Here is a 17,873-nt window from a genome sequence, read left to right as displayed (position 1 = left end):
GAAATATTTCCCTTGGGAGAAAAAAAATCTCAGTGTTTCACAAAGAATGACAGATGACTGTGGAGATTTACCTGGGATACAATACAATACAATTTTATTTATATAGCACGTTTAAACACAACTGGTGTTGACCAAAGTGCTTTACAAATCACTGTGCCTAGTGATCATGACCACAATGCAGACATCCACTTTAAAGGGACAGTTCACCCCAAAAATAAAAATGCTGTCATCATTGACTCACCTTCATGTCGATCCAAACCTGTATGACATTCTATTTTCTGCGGAAGATAGAAAAAACTGAGAAAATTAAAATGAGAGATGTTGTATACTACTGTAAGGTACTAATATGCACCTTTTAGGGGTTGATAAGGTACACATTTGTCCCTTTAAGGGCAATGCCCCAGTGACAAGCTGTTGTACCCCTAAATATGCAAAAAAAAATCCACTTTTTTTCTGAAAGTTTGGGAATAATAATGCAGTTTGTCAGTATGCCTTAGTTTTTGTGTGTGGGTCAGGATTTACCACAGTAGATGTCAATGGAAAGTCACCACTATGATGGAAAGTGTGTGTGTGTGTGTGTGTGTGTGTTTTCTCAGTAAGACTGTCAGGTAGCCAGGTTAGATATTACTGATGCCTCAGTGACACATCCCACCTTATCCATCACCCACTGACTGAACAACACCACCGTCTGCTCATTTTCTCACATGCACAGACACAAACGCACCCACATTAAATATTTCTCCCGCACACATGCTCATAAACACATATGCTGGAGTTTTAGGAGGGGAAAAGCTCTTTTCTTCCTCTTTCCTGTTCTTAATGCAGTGAGCTGTGGATAATGAGAGAGATGCGAGTGAGAAATAGAGAGAGAGAGAGAGAGAGATTGTCAGGAAGTAGAGATTTCTGTAACCAACCCAACCAACTAGAGCCAATGCGTCCTCCCTCCCTCTTTCTCTCTCTTTCTCTGTCAATGCCTTAGAAATTTTCAGTCATATGGTTGACTGTTTTGGGAATGGATTGGAATGATGGTGGGATAAAGCTGGACAGAAGAGATAGGAAAAGTGATGAGCAATGAAGAACAAGAAGAGCCAGGTTGGATTGCAAATTGTTCTCTTCTTATTCACCTATTTATTATTTGTGAAGATTGTGTTCATTTGGGGTCCAAAATCTGAGATCACTAATGAAAATTATTATTTTGTGTTCATTTTATAATTTAATACAACATTTTTGATTACAGCATGTTAAAGTGAAAAGTTGGGTAATGCTTTATTTTAAGGTGATGTAGTTACATGTTACTACATGTAGTTACTATACTGTAGTAATAACAGTAAATTATGCATAATTACAAGTAACTAACCCTAAACCAAACCCTAACCGTAACTTTATAGTAAGTACATGTAATTAGCTACTATTAATTGGTACTTATTTGTGACCCTGGATCAAAAAAACAGTCACATGTCGCACAGGTATATTTGTGGCAATAGCCAAAAATTATTGATTTTTATTTTATGCCAAAAATCATTAGGATATTAAGTAAAGATCATGTTCCATGAAGATATTTTGTAAATTTCCTACCGTAAATTTATAAAACATTTATTTTTGTGAGTGAATGCAGAACAATCGCGACCATAAATGGAGAACTTTAAAGGCGATTTTCTCAATGTTTTGATTTTTTTGCACCCTCAGATTCCAGATATTCAAATAGTTGTATATCAGCCAAATGTTATCCTATCCTAACACACCATACATCAATGAAAAGCTTATTTATTCAGCTTTCAGATGATGTATAAATCTCAATTGCTAAAAATTGACCCATGTGACTGGTTTTGTGGTCCAGGGTCACATTTGAGTAAGTACAATGTATATTTTTACAATACAGATTGTTTCAAAGCAGTAATGTAACAACGTCCCCTTTAAATAAAGTGTAACCGAAGTAGAATTTTTGTTGCTTTAATGAGAGCAGCACTAGAGCTGCACAAACTGAAGTTTTTGTCAAACCTGATGAAACTGGTGTTTATGATTTGAGATGATCCACAAAGCGTCTTGAGCTTCAATGGAAGAAGAAGTCTGTACAAACAAAGAGTCACATGATTAATGTCATGAAAACTAATTTACTTAAGGGATAGTTCACCCAAAAACGAGTTTCTTTCTTTTGTTGAACAAAAAAAAAGATATTTTGAAGAATGTCGGTAACCAGACAGTTGACGGCACCCATTGACTTCCAATGCATTTTTTTCCTACTATGGAAGTCAATGGGTGCCGTCAACTGTCTGGTTACCGACATTCTTCAAAATATCTTTCTTTGTGTTCAACGAAAGAAAGAAACTCATACAGGTTTTTGAAGGATTTTTTAATTTGTTTTTTTGTTTGTTTGTTTATTTTGTTTGTTTTTTATGAAGCCCATATTATATTTGCTTGTTGTCTTGCTGTCCACTATAGAGGGATTGAGGAAAGACTCAAATTGCCTGTGAGGGTTTTGAAACCATTGAAACCATTTCCCCTCCCACCAATCAGAGTGTTTAGAGAAAAGACAGAAGCTAAGTAGCATTGATGCTGGAGGGAGGATGTGAAAAGGAAAGTAAAAAGGACCAGATGGAAGCAACATAATAAAACAGAGTAGATTATAGGCAATCTAGATCAAAAGATAGACAAAATATAGAAAGAGGAAAGGGGAAAATGGAGAGTAAGAGGAAAGGGTAAGGATATATGGCATGCATGTATAGACAACACTGCCTGTTGTAGAGGTCATATGTAGATATAAAAGCAGCAAGGATTTTTTAAGCAGATTATGACCTGATGAATTATCTAGAAAGAAAGGGTGTGGTACATGGTTATGCTAAAAGAAAAAGAGGGAAACTGAAGGAATGGGGCTTTATTAAAAGATAGAGCCTAGAACAATACAGGCAATTAGCACTGGGTTTGTGCTAGATTTCAGGAGGAATAAACAGAGGAGGCATATGGCTGTGTGTTTGATTTAGGGGAGCGAGAGAGACAGAGATGAAGTGAGCGAAAGAGAGAGAGGTTGCGTTTGGCACTTTAGGTGCCATGTGATGATAAATGCCCCAGTGCCACAAACCAGAATGCACCATGTTCGACATGAGCTATGTGATATTTTTAGCCAATCACAGTGTACGGAAGGTTGAGGCTAACAAGACATCAAGTGCTCTACCAAATCCCTCATGCCTCTCTCTGTCACACCCTGTTCCTCCAGCTCGGGCTGCCCATAAGTCATTCTTCTCTTTTTTGCTTCCCATATCCTTACTTTTCTCTTCTCCTCTTGTCCCAGTTTTGCATGTTCTTTCATTTTTATTGCCTTCCTTGTTCTCTCTCTCTTTGCTCCACACTTTCTCCAGTAATCCTCATTCATGTGTATTCTGATCTGACATTTTGACTTGCGCTGAAAACATCTTGTTTTTATTCCAGTTAGTTGAAGAATCTCAAACACAGATCATGATCTCTTTTGAAATAAGGTTGGGATTTTGTTTGGGAAATCGTATCAAAGTGTACTCACTGCTCTAGCCACAACCGCAGTGGTTAACTTCCCAACAAACACACACACATACATGCACAAACAGGCCATTTGACATTTCCCAGCTTTCTGGGGGGCAATTCTGTCCCGTCCATTTGTGAACATGCTGAAAGGGATGTCATGGATGAAGAGGATAGGCATTCTTCTGGACAGACACTCTGACCTTATGTAACACAATGTGCTCACGTATATTTGATCATGGGTTTGGACATGTTGGTTTGTGTGGAGTTTTTTTCTATTATATTTGAATTTGACTTTTTGAAATGTAAGTCCTGGAAAACACAAATACAATTAATGCTGCAGCCAGTCTATTATAGATAAAGAATAATTTCACAAGTCTATGAGCATAATATTGCTCATATATTTCCAAGTAAATGATACAGTTTTCATTCTTCAGGTCAATCATAAAGTGATATCTTTGTCATAGTATCCTTTCAATTATTAAGTGTATTTCGTGTGTGATAAGTGCATGATTAAGTGCATTTCGAAGTGTCAGATTCAGTTTTACCCTGTAGCCGCTTTTCTTGTTGGTTGCACCTTGTTGTTCAAAGTTAAAATAATTTATTTGTTTATTACCTTTCAGAATGAATATTATTTCAGAATGAATCAGTTTTTTTTAATGAATTAATGACTGTCAGTCGCTTGCTGCCACCTACTGGCGTAACTGTGTAATTCACACTGAAGTCGTTGATAAATCCCACTCAGACCATTTCTCAATACCACGTACGCCAATAATAATAATAATAATAAAAACAATAATAATATTAATATAAAATATTATTTATTTAACAATAAAAAAAACCTTGGGAGAAACCAGGCACAGCCCAGTTCTCCACTGGCCAATTAGCGAACAGTGTATGATTATGATTCAGGCAGCATTACAGGTCAGAAGTCAGATTGGATCAGAACATTCCAAATATTTATCCAGTTCCATCTGGTTGGAAGTTGGAGTCATCAAACTCGTCAGTCGTCAGACGAGTTTGTTGAGGATCAGTGCCGATGGCTGTCATGTCGATGATGCCTTCACAGGGCTGATGAGGCTGGCACCTCAGGGTAGAGTTCTGCACTCCCGCGGCGCGGGACAAATTTTGAAAGGTCATTGCGGGAGCGGGCGGGATGATGAAGGTGCACTTGCGGGTGCGGGCGGGGGGGATGATACGCTGCACTCCCGCAAATTAAATATGAGTGTAAAGTAAAATATATAAATGATTAAAGTAGCGTACATAATTTGTAGTTGTGAGGGAGATTCTGTTTGGCAGCAATAAAAACGTTTTAAGCAGCCTAAACTTGGATGTTGTTGTTTGGGGTAGGGCGGGGCCTAATCTCACGCACACTTGTTTAGAGACAATTCCTTCCCGCTGCTCCGTGATCGAATTCAAAAGCTTCAAGTTCAAAATAGACAGCATGGACGAGGAAAAGAGCACCTCTAGTGCTTCAGATATAGGCCTAAGCGCTTCAGATGTAAGCACTTCTCTAAAGAAAGGCACATTTACTACAAAAAAAAATCACGAAACCTCAAATCAGACATTTGGCAGTCTTTTTCGGTTGTGCATGATGGAGAGGGGAATCAACTACCTTTTGCCTGCTGCGATAAATGCCAAAAGGTGTTAACATACAACGGACACATCACATTTTTTTTCCAAGACCTTTCGTGAGACAGAAAGTGAACATAGCCTACATCCTGCCTGCCGTCTTGCGGGCATTTGCGGGCGGGAGCGGGACATAATATCACAGATGCGGGCGGGAGCGGGACTAAAAATGACAAATCTTTGCGGGAGCGGGCGGGAGCGGGACTGAAAACTGCGGGAGCAGGACTGAAAATTGTGTCCCGCGCAGGTCTCTACCTCAGGGATGCAACATGGATCGGTCCAGGCGCAGGTCCACCATCTGTTCTGGATACGGCCTGGATCCGGCTGACTTCAGTAAACCTCGGAAAACAGAAAGACTAACATTGGTGTAGATGCCATTCTTCTTATGATGTAACGAGTACATCAGGTGTTATAGGAAGTGTCCCCGGTTTTGGCTGACCTATGCAGCCTAATAATCATTTAATTGATTTGAATACTAGAAATGTATAATGTTCTATATGAATGCCAGGTAAAAGAGATGCGTTTTTAGTCTATATAGATTTAAACTGACAGAGTGTGTCTGCTTCCCGGACAATGATAGGAAGACTGTTCCAGAGTTTAGGTGCTAATAGGAAAAGGATCTACCACCAGCAGTTGATTTTGATATTCTAGGTATTATCAACTGGCCAGAATTTTGAGATCGCAGTAGACGTGAAGGACTATGATGCGTTAAGAGCTCGCTCAAGTACTGGGGAGCTGAACCATTTAGTGCTTTGTAAGTAGTCTGCAATATTTGAAAATGTATACGATGTTTAATAGGGAGCCAGTGCAGTGTTGACAGAACCGGGCTAATATGGTCATACTTCCTGGTTCTAGTGAGAACTTGAGCTGCTGCGTTTTGGAGCAGCTGGAGTTTGTTTATTAAGCGTGTAGGGCAACCACCCAGTAGAGCATTACAATAATCTAGCCTTGAGGTCATGAACGCATGAACTAACTGTTCCGTATTTTTCATTGAAAGCATATGTCTATGTCTATGTCTGATATATTTTTAAGATGGAAGAATGCGGTTTTACAGATGCTAGAAACGTGGCTTTCAAATTAAAGATTGGTATCAAAGAGCACACCCAGGTTCCTAACTGACGACGAAGACTTGACAGAGCAGCCATCAATTGTTAGACAGTATTCTGGGTTAATACGTGCAGAGGTTTTCTTTGCCCAATAATTAGAAACTCTGTTTTTTTTCAGAATTAAGCAGTAGGAAATTACTAGTCATCCAGTTTTTTATATCAGCTATGCATTCTGTTAATTTGTGAATTGGTGCATTTCGTTTGGGCGCGTTGAAATATAGAGCTGAGTATCATCAGCATAACAGTGAAAACTAATTCCATGCTTCCTAATGATATCTCCCAAGGGTAGCATGTACAGGGTAAACAGCAACGGTCCTAGTACTGAGCCTTGTGGTACGCCATACTGAACTTTTGATCGATATGACATCTCTTCATTTACTGCTACAAACTGATAACGGTCATTTTCGAGTCTGTTCAAAAGAATGTTCTGGTTAATGGTATCAAATGCAGCACTAAGATCGAGTAACACTAATAGAGAGATACAACCACAATCGGATGATAAGAGCAAAACATTTGTAACTCTAATGAGAGCTGTCTCAGTACTATGATATGGTCTAAATCCTGACTGGAAATCCTCACAGATACCATTTCTTTCTAAAAAGTACCACAGTTGCGAGGATACTGCCTTTTCTATTAATTTTGTAATAATAGCCAGCTTAAAAGTTTTCAGTACATATCCTAGTGACAAAGATGAATTAATGATATTAAGAAGAGGATCTATGACCTCTGGAAGCATCTCTTAGCTTAGTCGGTATAGGGTCTAACGTACATGTTGTTGATTTAGATGATTTAACGAGTTTAGACAATTCTTCCTCTCCTATAGCAATGAATGAATGAAAATTTTCTGATTGTCTAATGCGATACTGTAGTAGATGGTTGCATAGTTATAATTTTCTCTCTAATATTATCAATCTTGTAAGTATAGGTGTTCATAACGTCTTTACTGCTGTGCTGTTTGGAAACGTCCGGTGTTGAAGCTTTATTTTTCGTTAATTTAGCCACTGTTTCGAATAAATACCTAGGGTTGTGTTTGTTTCTTCTAAAAGTGTTGACAAGTAAGCAGATCTAGCAGTTTTTAAGGCCTTTCTGTACACAGTCGTGCTCTCTCTCTATTGGCTCGAAAAGGCGCGAACGTGCGCGCGCGTGCAAAAAAAAAGAAAAAAGACGGCAAACACGGATGATAGATTAACAGACTAGCGGAAGGCTAGCACGTTGCGAGCGATAGTGATTTAGATTAAAGCTAGCGAAGTCAGATCAAAGTTTGGATTAGATTATATCAGATATCTGGTTGATAAGTAGTACGATATATTTAGCGATATAAACAACAAGGAATGATAGTAAATAGAGATTAAAAAACGGAAAGCTATGCAGAGCAGCATACAGACGCAAACCACACGGCAGCAAGACCTGCCGTAGAATATACTCCTTCCAGTTGCTAGAGCAGGTGTTGTTATTAACTGTAGCTGTACTTGTAGTTCTACTACCTGTAGTTTGTATAACAGTTGGTGGAGCGGTAGGCATGTTGCCATGGATTGTGGGTGTTGTGGGTGAGGGGCAAGACACGTCATCTCACCAAACCACTGCCAGATGGCTCGTCTTCCTCTTCTTCCTCGCCTGTAACCACAGAAACCTTCCCACCAGCCCATCTGTGAGGCTGCCCCACCCGTTCCTCCTTCCATGCTCCACTCCCTATGGGAAACCATGAGGGACTGAGAGAGACACCGAGAGCCGGAGGGAATGAGAATAATAATTTAAAGTGGCCTCCTGGGTACAGAGGCTCTGTTAAATCTTTCCACATAGATTGACAGACACTTCTATGATCCCAGAAGGGATTTTTTTGAAGGGAAAATCAAAACCCTTTTGTCCAGTGACAGCCATTTTATGTTATTTTATTTATTTTTATTTTTTGTATTGTTTTATTTTATAAATAGCTTATTTTATATTTTATTTTTATTTATTTTATCAGTGCCCAAGAAACAATGAACAGTTTTGTCCAGAACTGAGTAAATGATGGCAAATTTTGAAATGTTTACTTTAAGGGACTCCAGCTTTAGCCAAGCTTACATAAAGACCTCCCTGTTTATTGCCTTTTACCCAGCATAAGAGAAAATAGATAACTTTTTATGCTTTTTTTAATAAAAAAAAAAAGCATAAAATATTTAAGTTGCTTTTGCTGTCTGTCTAAAAATGCCCTCTGTTTGACTTCAATATATTCACATGAGGCATTCATGTATAGCATTTTGAAGTCTCAGAGCCAAAGTCAATAGAACTGGATCAATAGAGGAAACATTCTCTGTCCAGAAACAAATGAGCAAACACACACAGTAAAACACAGTGCCCTCATCCTGGATAAAACAACATCAGCCACCAATGATTCATCGTTTCCACTGCAAATGTGTGACGTGAATTGCTGACGCTGATGACAATTCCTAAAACTGTAATTTTCAAAGTTGTCAGTTATCAAACTGTCTGTTGTCAAAGGGTCCCTTAGTACTTACCGGTAGTTACTTTTCTTGGAAAATGACTCTATTTCTAAACTAATATCCTCATTTAGTTGATGTACAGTATAATGTTTATTAGTATATGAGTTTTTTTTAATAGCAGGAACAGCTGGAGAAACTAAGATGAAGGGTACAGTGGCCATAGGGCTGAAGGGGGGACTCTCTCAGGTCGCAGGTCACCTCTACCTGGGATCAAACTTGGGAACTTTGTTTTAGGGACAGGTCACACCTTGACATTTTTTTTTTAAAGTAAATGATGATATATTTTTAATTTTTGGTTGAACTGTCCCTTTAAGAACTTTGTTCACCCGACCTACTTTATATGTCTACCTGAGTATTATCGTGCTGACTCATAATAGTTAACTTCATAGGCTTGTTTGTGTGTAAGCATAAAAGGTGGCATAGAAAAGTATTTCTGAATCTGTGGGTGGTCAGGGTGGGTGACTGAACAAATTTCATAAATAGCAAACAACTTTTTTCTTTAATATTTGTTTTTCCCAGAATATATGACTAATCATGCCTTCATTATGTTCAATTAAGATGTTATTTTGTGCACACAGGTTTACTAGAGCATTGTGCAAATCTGAAATCAGATGTTATCTGAGGTCACAAGCATTCTGCACACCACTTTATGCAATATTTGCCTCAGCTTTTTCCTATTTATAATTCCGCCAGCTTTTTCATTTCATCTACTCTCCCTATGCTTTTTCTAAGTTCACAGTGAGTCAGTCTAATCTGAGCTCCTTCTGTCGTGCTTGTTTTTAAGTATTGTAGCAGTGTTGTTATATTTACAACTTCAAAAAATATGTTTACAGTGCATAATAGCATAAAAATAATACTAAAATTACACTGGTTTGTATATTTAGATTCAATTTATTGTGTTTACATCCACTAATTTCTCATAACCGTGTGCATCAATAGAAAGGTAAAATTTTGTTTTATTCTAATTCACTGCGACCTTTCTCCTTCAGAGGTCAGCCAGAAAAACTGCAGGGTGATTTATGATGCAAATTTATGTGAGATTTGTTCAGCTCTAATTATTAAACATTGTCTTACATGTTTATGTTTACATTATATTAGTGATGAAACGTGTGAAATGGATTTTGTGTGTGAGATGATAGTTATAGTATAGCATACTATAATCATTCATTTGTATAGATTCACAGGACTAATTTAATTTCACCGTCAAAAGCTTAATCGGGTTTTATCCTCAAGTTATACATCATTATGACATCATTATTATAAAGATTCAGCCTTCTGTAGCAAGCTTAACATCTGTCACCTCACATCCAATAAAGAAATAAACTAATCATGCACTTTTGTTTTAAATTAAATCCATCACTTACTGGATGGGAAAACGATGCATGTCTAAATGGTATTGATAAATCTCAAGAATTTTTAAAGGAATTATGCCTAAGGCCTAAAATAAAAATTCAGTGTTCTTTTTGTGTGTGCGTCTGAAGTGGGCAGCATGGAGCGGGACCGCTTGTCTTTTTTGAGAGAACTTGAAAGTGGGTCGATTCTTCTGCCTGCTTCTTCGCTGTGAGGTAAAGAGATGAGTGAAGAAGCACGCGTAGCACTCCAACACGTCTGACCTGGCAGACCCTGTTATTTCAGCATGTTACAAAGAGAGGGAGTGAGAGGAAAAGAAGCAGAGAGAAACTTTGCTGCTGGTAACAATCCTGTCCAAAATAAACCCGTTTTAATGCTAGACCTTCCTGCTCTTTGCTTGTATTATATAACAGTTAAATAAGATGCAGAACCTCGTGTGACTCAACTTGCATGAAACACACGCTCTGTTACTGTTATGTGCTTGCTTTCATGAAGTTTGAGAACTTATCTTCGAAAGTTATCTGTGTAGATCTGTTTCAGGAAATTATTCTTTTTTTATATGCAAGGTTCAAGCTTATAAAGTTTCATGTATTAACTGAATTTAAGTCATGCAGGTTGGAAAAGGTTGATGTCAGTGTGTGAGAATGCAATCATTTCCTTCTGATTTTAGAGATTATTCTGTGCTGGCATTATCTGAAGCCTAAACTCATTGATTTGACCTGACTGGTACAGTCACATTTGCAGACCAGAATAAATCAATATTTTATTTCCTCTTTAATAGACCCAGACACATGATTTAGTGAGCTAATAGCTCTCTAAACTCAACAATAAATTAAGGTGTGAGTGCATGCGCATAGAACATGTTAAAATTAAAACATAAAATATTTACAATATCAATTTAGTTTTTCTTTAATTACAAACCCAAAGTTATATATTGTTACAGTTTCAGGGTACCCTTTGGCTCGAGTCTGGTAGCAGACCTTTATAATTGTAAATTGATAGAAACAGGAACACATGCTACTTGTGCGGATGTTTTCTTGTTTTCTGGTTCATGCAGCTTAACTGACAGTAGTTGTAAGAGTCAAATAAACATTAAGATATGTTCTGGAAGTATTTTGCAAGAATGCTAGAGAAGCCAGTCAGATCCCATAAAAAGTACACATTGTACAACAGTTAACAGGTTTATTGAATCAGTGAATCATTTAATTGATTCATTCAAACACACTGATTAATTCAGGAACTAATCAAGTGACTGCTTTCATAAGTAAGTCATTGAATCAGTCACTCAATCGGTCCATTCAAACAATGATTAATTTAAGAACGAAACAAGTTACTGCCCTCATAAGTGAGTCACTGAATCATTCACTCAACCAATTTGTTCTAAAACACTGATTTATTCACAAACAAATCACTACAGCTGTGTTGATCAGAGACATGGAGCAGTTCGCACTTTATATTTGTTTGAAACCATTCATCAGTGCAAAAAGGTACAAAATAACTGGTAATAATGTATCTTAAGATACATGGTACTCAATATTAACTTATTGTTCATTAAACTGTTGTATAAATATCACACTGGTGATTGTGCTCTAGGTCTGAGCATATAATCTCGACTGTGATTAGGTCACAGGTACAACCTACTTATATATATTTCATATATTTCACATTTACTGTGATTTTACATTAATTTACATCTCTGATTGACTGCTATCTGAAACCACTCTGCAGCAACAGTGTTCTGCTAGCCTGAAGATCTGTGGAGCAAATCTGCCAGCAGATGAAATATTTCTCTTTCACAGCCTTTAATGGTGTCTCTTATGGTTTACAGAAGCATATTAAAGACAAAACCCACATACGCACACACACACACACACACACACACACACACACACACACATTTATGTGTATTAAAATATGAATTTTTAGGTTTAAAAACTGCCTTTTTCTCATCAAACATTGACATAGTTAATAATAATAATAATAATAATAATAATAATTTGTAACATTTATATAGCGCTTTTCTGGGTACTCAAAGCACTTTACATGGAAGGGGGAATCTCCTCAACCACCACCAATGTGTAGCATCCACCTGGATGATGCGACGGCAGCCATATTGCGCCTGAACGCCCACCACACACCAGCTTACTGGTGGAGAGGAGACAGAGTGATAGAGCCAATCTGTATATGGGGATGATTAGGAGGCCATGATGGACAGAGGCCAATGGGCAAATTTGGCCAGGATGCCGGGGTTACACCCCTACTCTTTTTCCGAAGGACATCCTGGGATTTTTAATGACCACAGAGAGTCACTAGTTAGCAGTCTTGTTATTGTAATTACTCGTGGGATGAGTCTCCGCTGTAACTGAGAAAGAGAGACGGGGGATGGCGATCTCTTGTTTAGTTTAATTAAAGAGGCTGTTATTAACACTGGAGGAAGCAAACAAGCTGGTAATCCGCCCCAACCATGGTGAGTGAATGTTTGTGTAACGGTATTGTGAACATCAAGGGCAAAACCAGATTGGTTCTCAATCTCACTGTTTGAGTCTGATCAAATCTTCCAGGGCAGATCTAAATAATTAACTCTTCTCAAACATCTGATGTTTAAAACAGGGAGACAGGATTGCATGTAGCAGATTGAGAAGTCACTATGTGCTGCTACTTTTGTTTGCTTTTCTCAGTCCGTGTATGTCTGTCAGTGTGTTTCTGATTGTGTGACTCATCCATAATGGACTTGTTAGAGAAAGAGTTGTTTCTCAGTCAGTTTGATGGCCCCTAGGGGGTAATAGCAATTATACAACAACGAAGAAAGGTCTCTTTGCTCTGTCTGCAACCACAGTAAGAGAGACAAACAGAGAGTGAGGAGTGATTGCTGCAGTGGTTTAGTTTTGTTTAACAACATCTGACCGATGGCACCTCCTCCCACTGGATGGATTTTACAGATCTCTTGTTGGAATTAGATGATTTGTTGCTTTTTGCTGTTTCAACTGGTTATTCTCTGTGTATATACACCAGACTAATTCCCCCTAAATAAGTCATTATACTTGATAGGGCTCCATTTAGAGTATGCCTTTGGCTTTTAAAAATAATGTTTTGAATGTGAAATGTGCAGCATTTACAATACCATTGGATTTAATTAGTTTAATTCAATTAGTTCTTACTGTTCTTTCTGGTTGTGATGGCTAAAGCGAAAAGGGAATTTTTGGGATTTATTTTCCATTTTGTCAAATAGTGTGTTCATGATATCAAGATAATTAAATCATAGAAATATAAAATAAACAAATAATTTCATATCTTCTTGATCAAACAATCAAATAAATTAAGATAATTAAATCATAGAAATATAAAATAAACAAATAATTTCATATCTTCTTGATCAAACAATCAAATAAATTGGTGACCTTTTATTTTGATGGTGCCCTAGTCATTATGTTGACTACAAGTAACGTGCCAAGTTCTGCCAACTTCTTCTACTAACCCTAACCCCTTTTCTACTATAGTAGAATAGGGGTTAGGGTTAGTAGAAGAAGTTGGCAGAACTTCTTCAACTCTCATTGAAGTATAGTATATAGCAGAATAAGGATATATCCTTATTCTACTATATACTATACTTCAATGAGAGTTAATTAGCATATGAAAAGTGAAAGTGACGTGTAGCCAAGTATGGTGTCCCATACTTTCTCCGCTCTGCATTTCACCTATCCAAGTGCGCACACACACCGTGAACACACATTCGGAGCAGTGGGCAGCCATTTTTGCTGCGGCGCCCTGGGAGCAATTGGGGTTATAGGTGCCTTGCTCAAGGGCACCTCAGTTTTTGGGTAATGAGAGTGGAAGAGAGCGCTGTTCATTCACTTCCCCCACCTACATCTCCTGCCGGGACTGAGACTCAAACCCGCAAAATTCGGTTAACAAGTCCGACTCTCTAACCATTTGGTCACAACCGCCCATAGACATCAAATGATGAGGATGGGATAGGAGAAACATTACATATAGTCAACAAAATATCTAAAGGGGATCATCAAAATAAAGTGTAACTAATTAAACACTTAAACAATATATTTTATTTTATTTCATGTGACCATTAACTAACATCATAGAACCATGAACATGAAAATGTGTTGTTTAGTTATTGAAATATTAACTTATAGATATGTTAGGTCAAAGGGAATACATTGTGTAATTCCTGGGATACAGTTAGTTTTATAATAGTAATTATTCATTTGTTACATTTATATAGCGCTTTTCTGGGTACTCAAAGCACTTTTACATATGGAAGGGGGAATCTCCTCAACCACCACCAATGTGCAGCATCCACATAATGTGACGGCAGCCATATTGTGCTAGAAATCCCACCACACACCAGCTTACTGGTGGAGAAGAGACAGAGTGATGATCTCAATCAGTATATGGGGATGATCAGGAGGCCATGATGGACAGAGGCAAATTTGGCCAGGATGCCGGGGTTACACCCCTACTCTTTCTTCAAAGGACATCCTGAGATTTTTTTATGACCAAAGAGAGTCAGGACCTCGGTTTAACGTCTCATCCGAAGGACGGTGCTTTTTGACAGTATAATGTCCTCGTCACTATACTGGGACATTAGGACCCACACAGACCACAGGGTGAGCGCCCTCTGCTGGCCTCACTTACACCTCTTCCAGCAGCAACCTAGTTTTCCCAGGAGGTCTCCCTGACCAGGTACTGACCAGGCTCAATGCTGCTTGGCTTCATTGGGCAACTCTTGGGCTACAGGGTGATCGTTGCCGGCGTTTTGTTTTTGAATGGCTGTCAATGGAGAAATATGTTATTGCTGCCAGCAGGGGTTAATGGGGTCATGATAACCAACAAAACTTTGGCACCTTGGGTAGCACTAGTGAGATAGAAATGACACATTTCGCCTTTGAAAAGGTTCTTGGTGAAAAGCCAGTGCTACTTTTGAGCAGCCAAACTCTAGGCCATTGTAAAACAGGCTGTTGCTTTTGTGTGTGCACTAAAACACAGATAAACAACAGCCTTCAATGTTTAGTACTGGCTTTGTGTGATATACAGTGAGGAAAATAAGTATTTGAACACCCTGCTATTTTGCAAGTTCTCCCACTTAGAAATCATGGAGGGGTCTGAAATTGTCATCGTAGGTGCATGTCCACTGTGAGAGACATAATCTAAAAAAAAAAATCCAGAAATCACAATATATGATTTTTTAACTATTTATTTGTATGATACAGCTGCAAATAAGTATTTCAACACCTGAGAAAATCAATGTTAATATTTGGTACAGTAGCCTTTGTTTGCAATTACAGAGGTCAAACGTTTCCTGTAGTTTTTCACCAGGTTTACACACACTGCAGGAGGGATTTTGGCCCACTCCTCCACACAGATCTTCTTTAGATCAGTCAGGTTTCTGGGCTGTCGCTGAGAAACACGGAGTTTGAGCTCCCTCCAAAGATTCTCTATTGGGTTTAGGTCTGGAGACTGGCTAGGCCACGCCAGAACCTTGATATGCTTCTTACAGAGCCACTCCTTGGGTATCCTGGCTGTGTGCTTCGGGTCATTGTCATGTTGTAAGACCCAGCCTCGACCCATCTTCATTGCTCTAACTGAGGGAAGGAGGTTGTTCCCCAAAATCTCGCAATACATGGCCCTGGTCATCCTCTCCTTAATACAGTGCAGTCGCCCTGTCCCATGTGCAGAAAAACACCCCCAAAGCATGATGCTACCACCCCCATGCTTCACAGTAGGGATGGTGTTCTTGGGATGGTACTCATCATTCTTCTTCCTCCAAACACGTTTAGTGGAATTATGACCAAAAAGTTCTATTTTGGTCTCATCTGACCACATGACTTTCTCCCATGACTCCTCTGGATCATCCAAATGGTCATTGGCAAACTTAAGACGGGCCTTGACATGTGCTGGTTTAAGCAGGGGAACCTTCCGTGCCATGCATGATTTCAAACCATGACGTCTTAGTGTATTACCAACAGTAACCTTGGAAACGGTGGTCCCAGCTCTTTTCAGGTCATTGACCAGCTCCTCCCGTGTAGTTCTGGGCTGATTTCTCACCTTTCTTAGGATCATTGAGACCCCACGAGGTGAGATCTTGCATGGAGCCCCAGTCCGAGGGAGATTGACAGTCATGTTTAGCTTCTTCCATTTTCTAATGATTGCTCCAACAGTGGACCTTTTTTCACCAAGCTGCTTGGCAATTTCCCCGTAGCCCTTTCCAGCCTTGTGGAGGTGTACAATTTTGTCTCTAGTGTCTTTGGACAGCTCTTTGGTCTTGGCCATGTTAGTAGTTGGATTCTTACTGATTGTATGGGGTGGACAGGTGTCTTTATGCAGCTAACGACCTCAAACAGGTGCATCTAATTTAGGATAATAAATGGAGTGGAGGTGGACATTTTAAAGGCAGACTAACAGGTCTTTGAGGGTCAGAATTCTAGCTGATAGACAGGTGTTCAAATACTTATTTGCAGCTGTATCATACAAATAAATAGTTAAAAAATCCTATATTGTGATTTCTGGATTTTTTTTTTTAGATTATGTCTCTCACAGTGGACATGCACCTACGATGACAATTTCAGACCCCTCCATGATTTCCAAGTGGGAGAACTTGCAAAATAGCAAGGTGTTCAAATACTTATTTTCCTCACTGTAATAGTTTTTCAACAATGAATAATTTTCAGCTTAACAAACTTTAGGATAATTCCATTAATTGAGTTAATGTATTGTTTAATTGTTTAGGACAAACACTTCGTACCTGTTTGTCCTAAACAATCATATATACACACAAACACTACCATTCAAAAGTTTGGGAGCAGTAAGATTTTTTAATATTTTTGAAAGAAGTCTCTTATGCTCACCAAAGCTGAATTTATATGATCAAATATACAGTAAAAGCAGTGAATATTATAAAATATTATTACAATTTCAAATAATTGTGTTCTATTTTAAAATGTAATTTATTCCTGATCTAAAAGCTTAATTTTCAGTCTTCAGTCTTTCAATCTTTCAGAAATCATTCCAATATGATGATTTGATGCTCAAAGATTTCTTATTATTCTCAATGTTGAAAACAGTTGTGCTGCTTAATATTTTTGTTAAAACCAGGTTACATTTTTCATTATGGAAAGTTCAAAAGAACAACATTTATTTGAAACAGAAATCTTTTGTAACATTGCAAATGTCTTTACTGTCACTTTTGATCAATTTAATGCATTCTTGCCTTATAAAATTATTCCTTAAAAAATGACTAAGCCTAAACTATATAAATATATGTTCAATCTAGCCAAAGTCCAAGTATGTCTACCACTGATGTCCCATCAAAACCGATCGGTGCGTGACGCCTCTGCCTGTTTCCTTCGCCATCATTCATAAGCTCCACCTCCTCCTCTCTCCTCTCCATATGCTCCTGATTGGCTCCCATGTGAGCAGAAGGCAGCTTGTCTCCCTAATGGCAGCATGAGTGCATTTCACTGTGGTTTAAAGAACAGCCAGGGGAAGATGAGAAGGGAGGCATTAAAGCATGTACGTTCAAGTTGCTCAAATTAAAGTACTGTTTGTGTGCTAGAATGTGCCAGGAGTTATCTCTTCTCTCATTGGTCACCCATTTCACAGGTGTATTTTGAATGAATGAATGAATCATTCAAGTCATGCACTCTTACCAAAATAATGTTCTTGTGTTAACATGCTAGTGTGGCTACTACGATGCAGATCATAAAAGAAAAATCACTTCTCTTATTTTTCAGTTGCAAAATTATTGTAATTTTAATTATAATCTGTAAATGGTAAAAACCTGTTAATTGGTTCATGGTAAGTT

The 17,873-nt window shown here is 38.3% G+C and overlaps 1 protein-coding gene across 23 annotated transcripts in view; it reads left to right on the top strand.

The window, feature by feature from the left end:
- The window catches only part of srcin1a (SRC kinase signaling inhibitor 1a), a 129,176-nt gene that overhangs the window by 47,836 nt on the left and 63,467 nt on the right, over positions 1 to 17,873 (top strand). The window contains exon 1 of one of the 23 annotated variants that reach the window (XM_084122350.1): positions 1,023 to 1,092. The exons of the other annotated variants lie outside the window; for them this stretch is intronic. Coding sequence (XP_083978476.1) covers positions 1,065 to 1,092 — 28 coding nt within the window. The 5' untranslated portion in view covers positions 1,023 to 1,064. Of the gene's footprint in view, positions 1 to 1,022; positions 1,093 to 17,873 lie in introns of those variants that run through there. 23 annotated transcript variants of the gene reach the window in all.

Source organism: Abramis brama (assembly GCF_963993115.1).
Source record: "Abramis brama genome assembly, chromosome: 1".
Lineage (NCBI taxonomy): Eukaryota > Metazoa > Chordata > Actinopteri > Cypriniformes > Leuciscidae > Abramis > Abramis brama.
The sequence above is the reverse complement of the archived record's forward strand: the minus strand, read 5'-3'. Positions and strand labels throughout refer to the sequence as shown.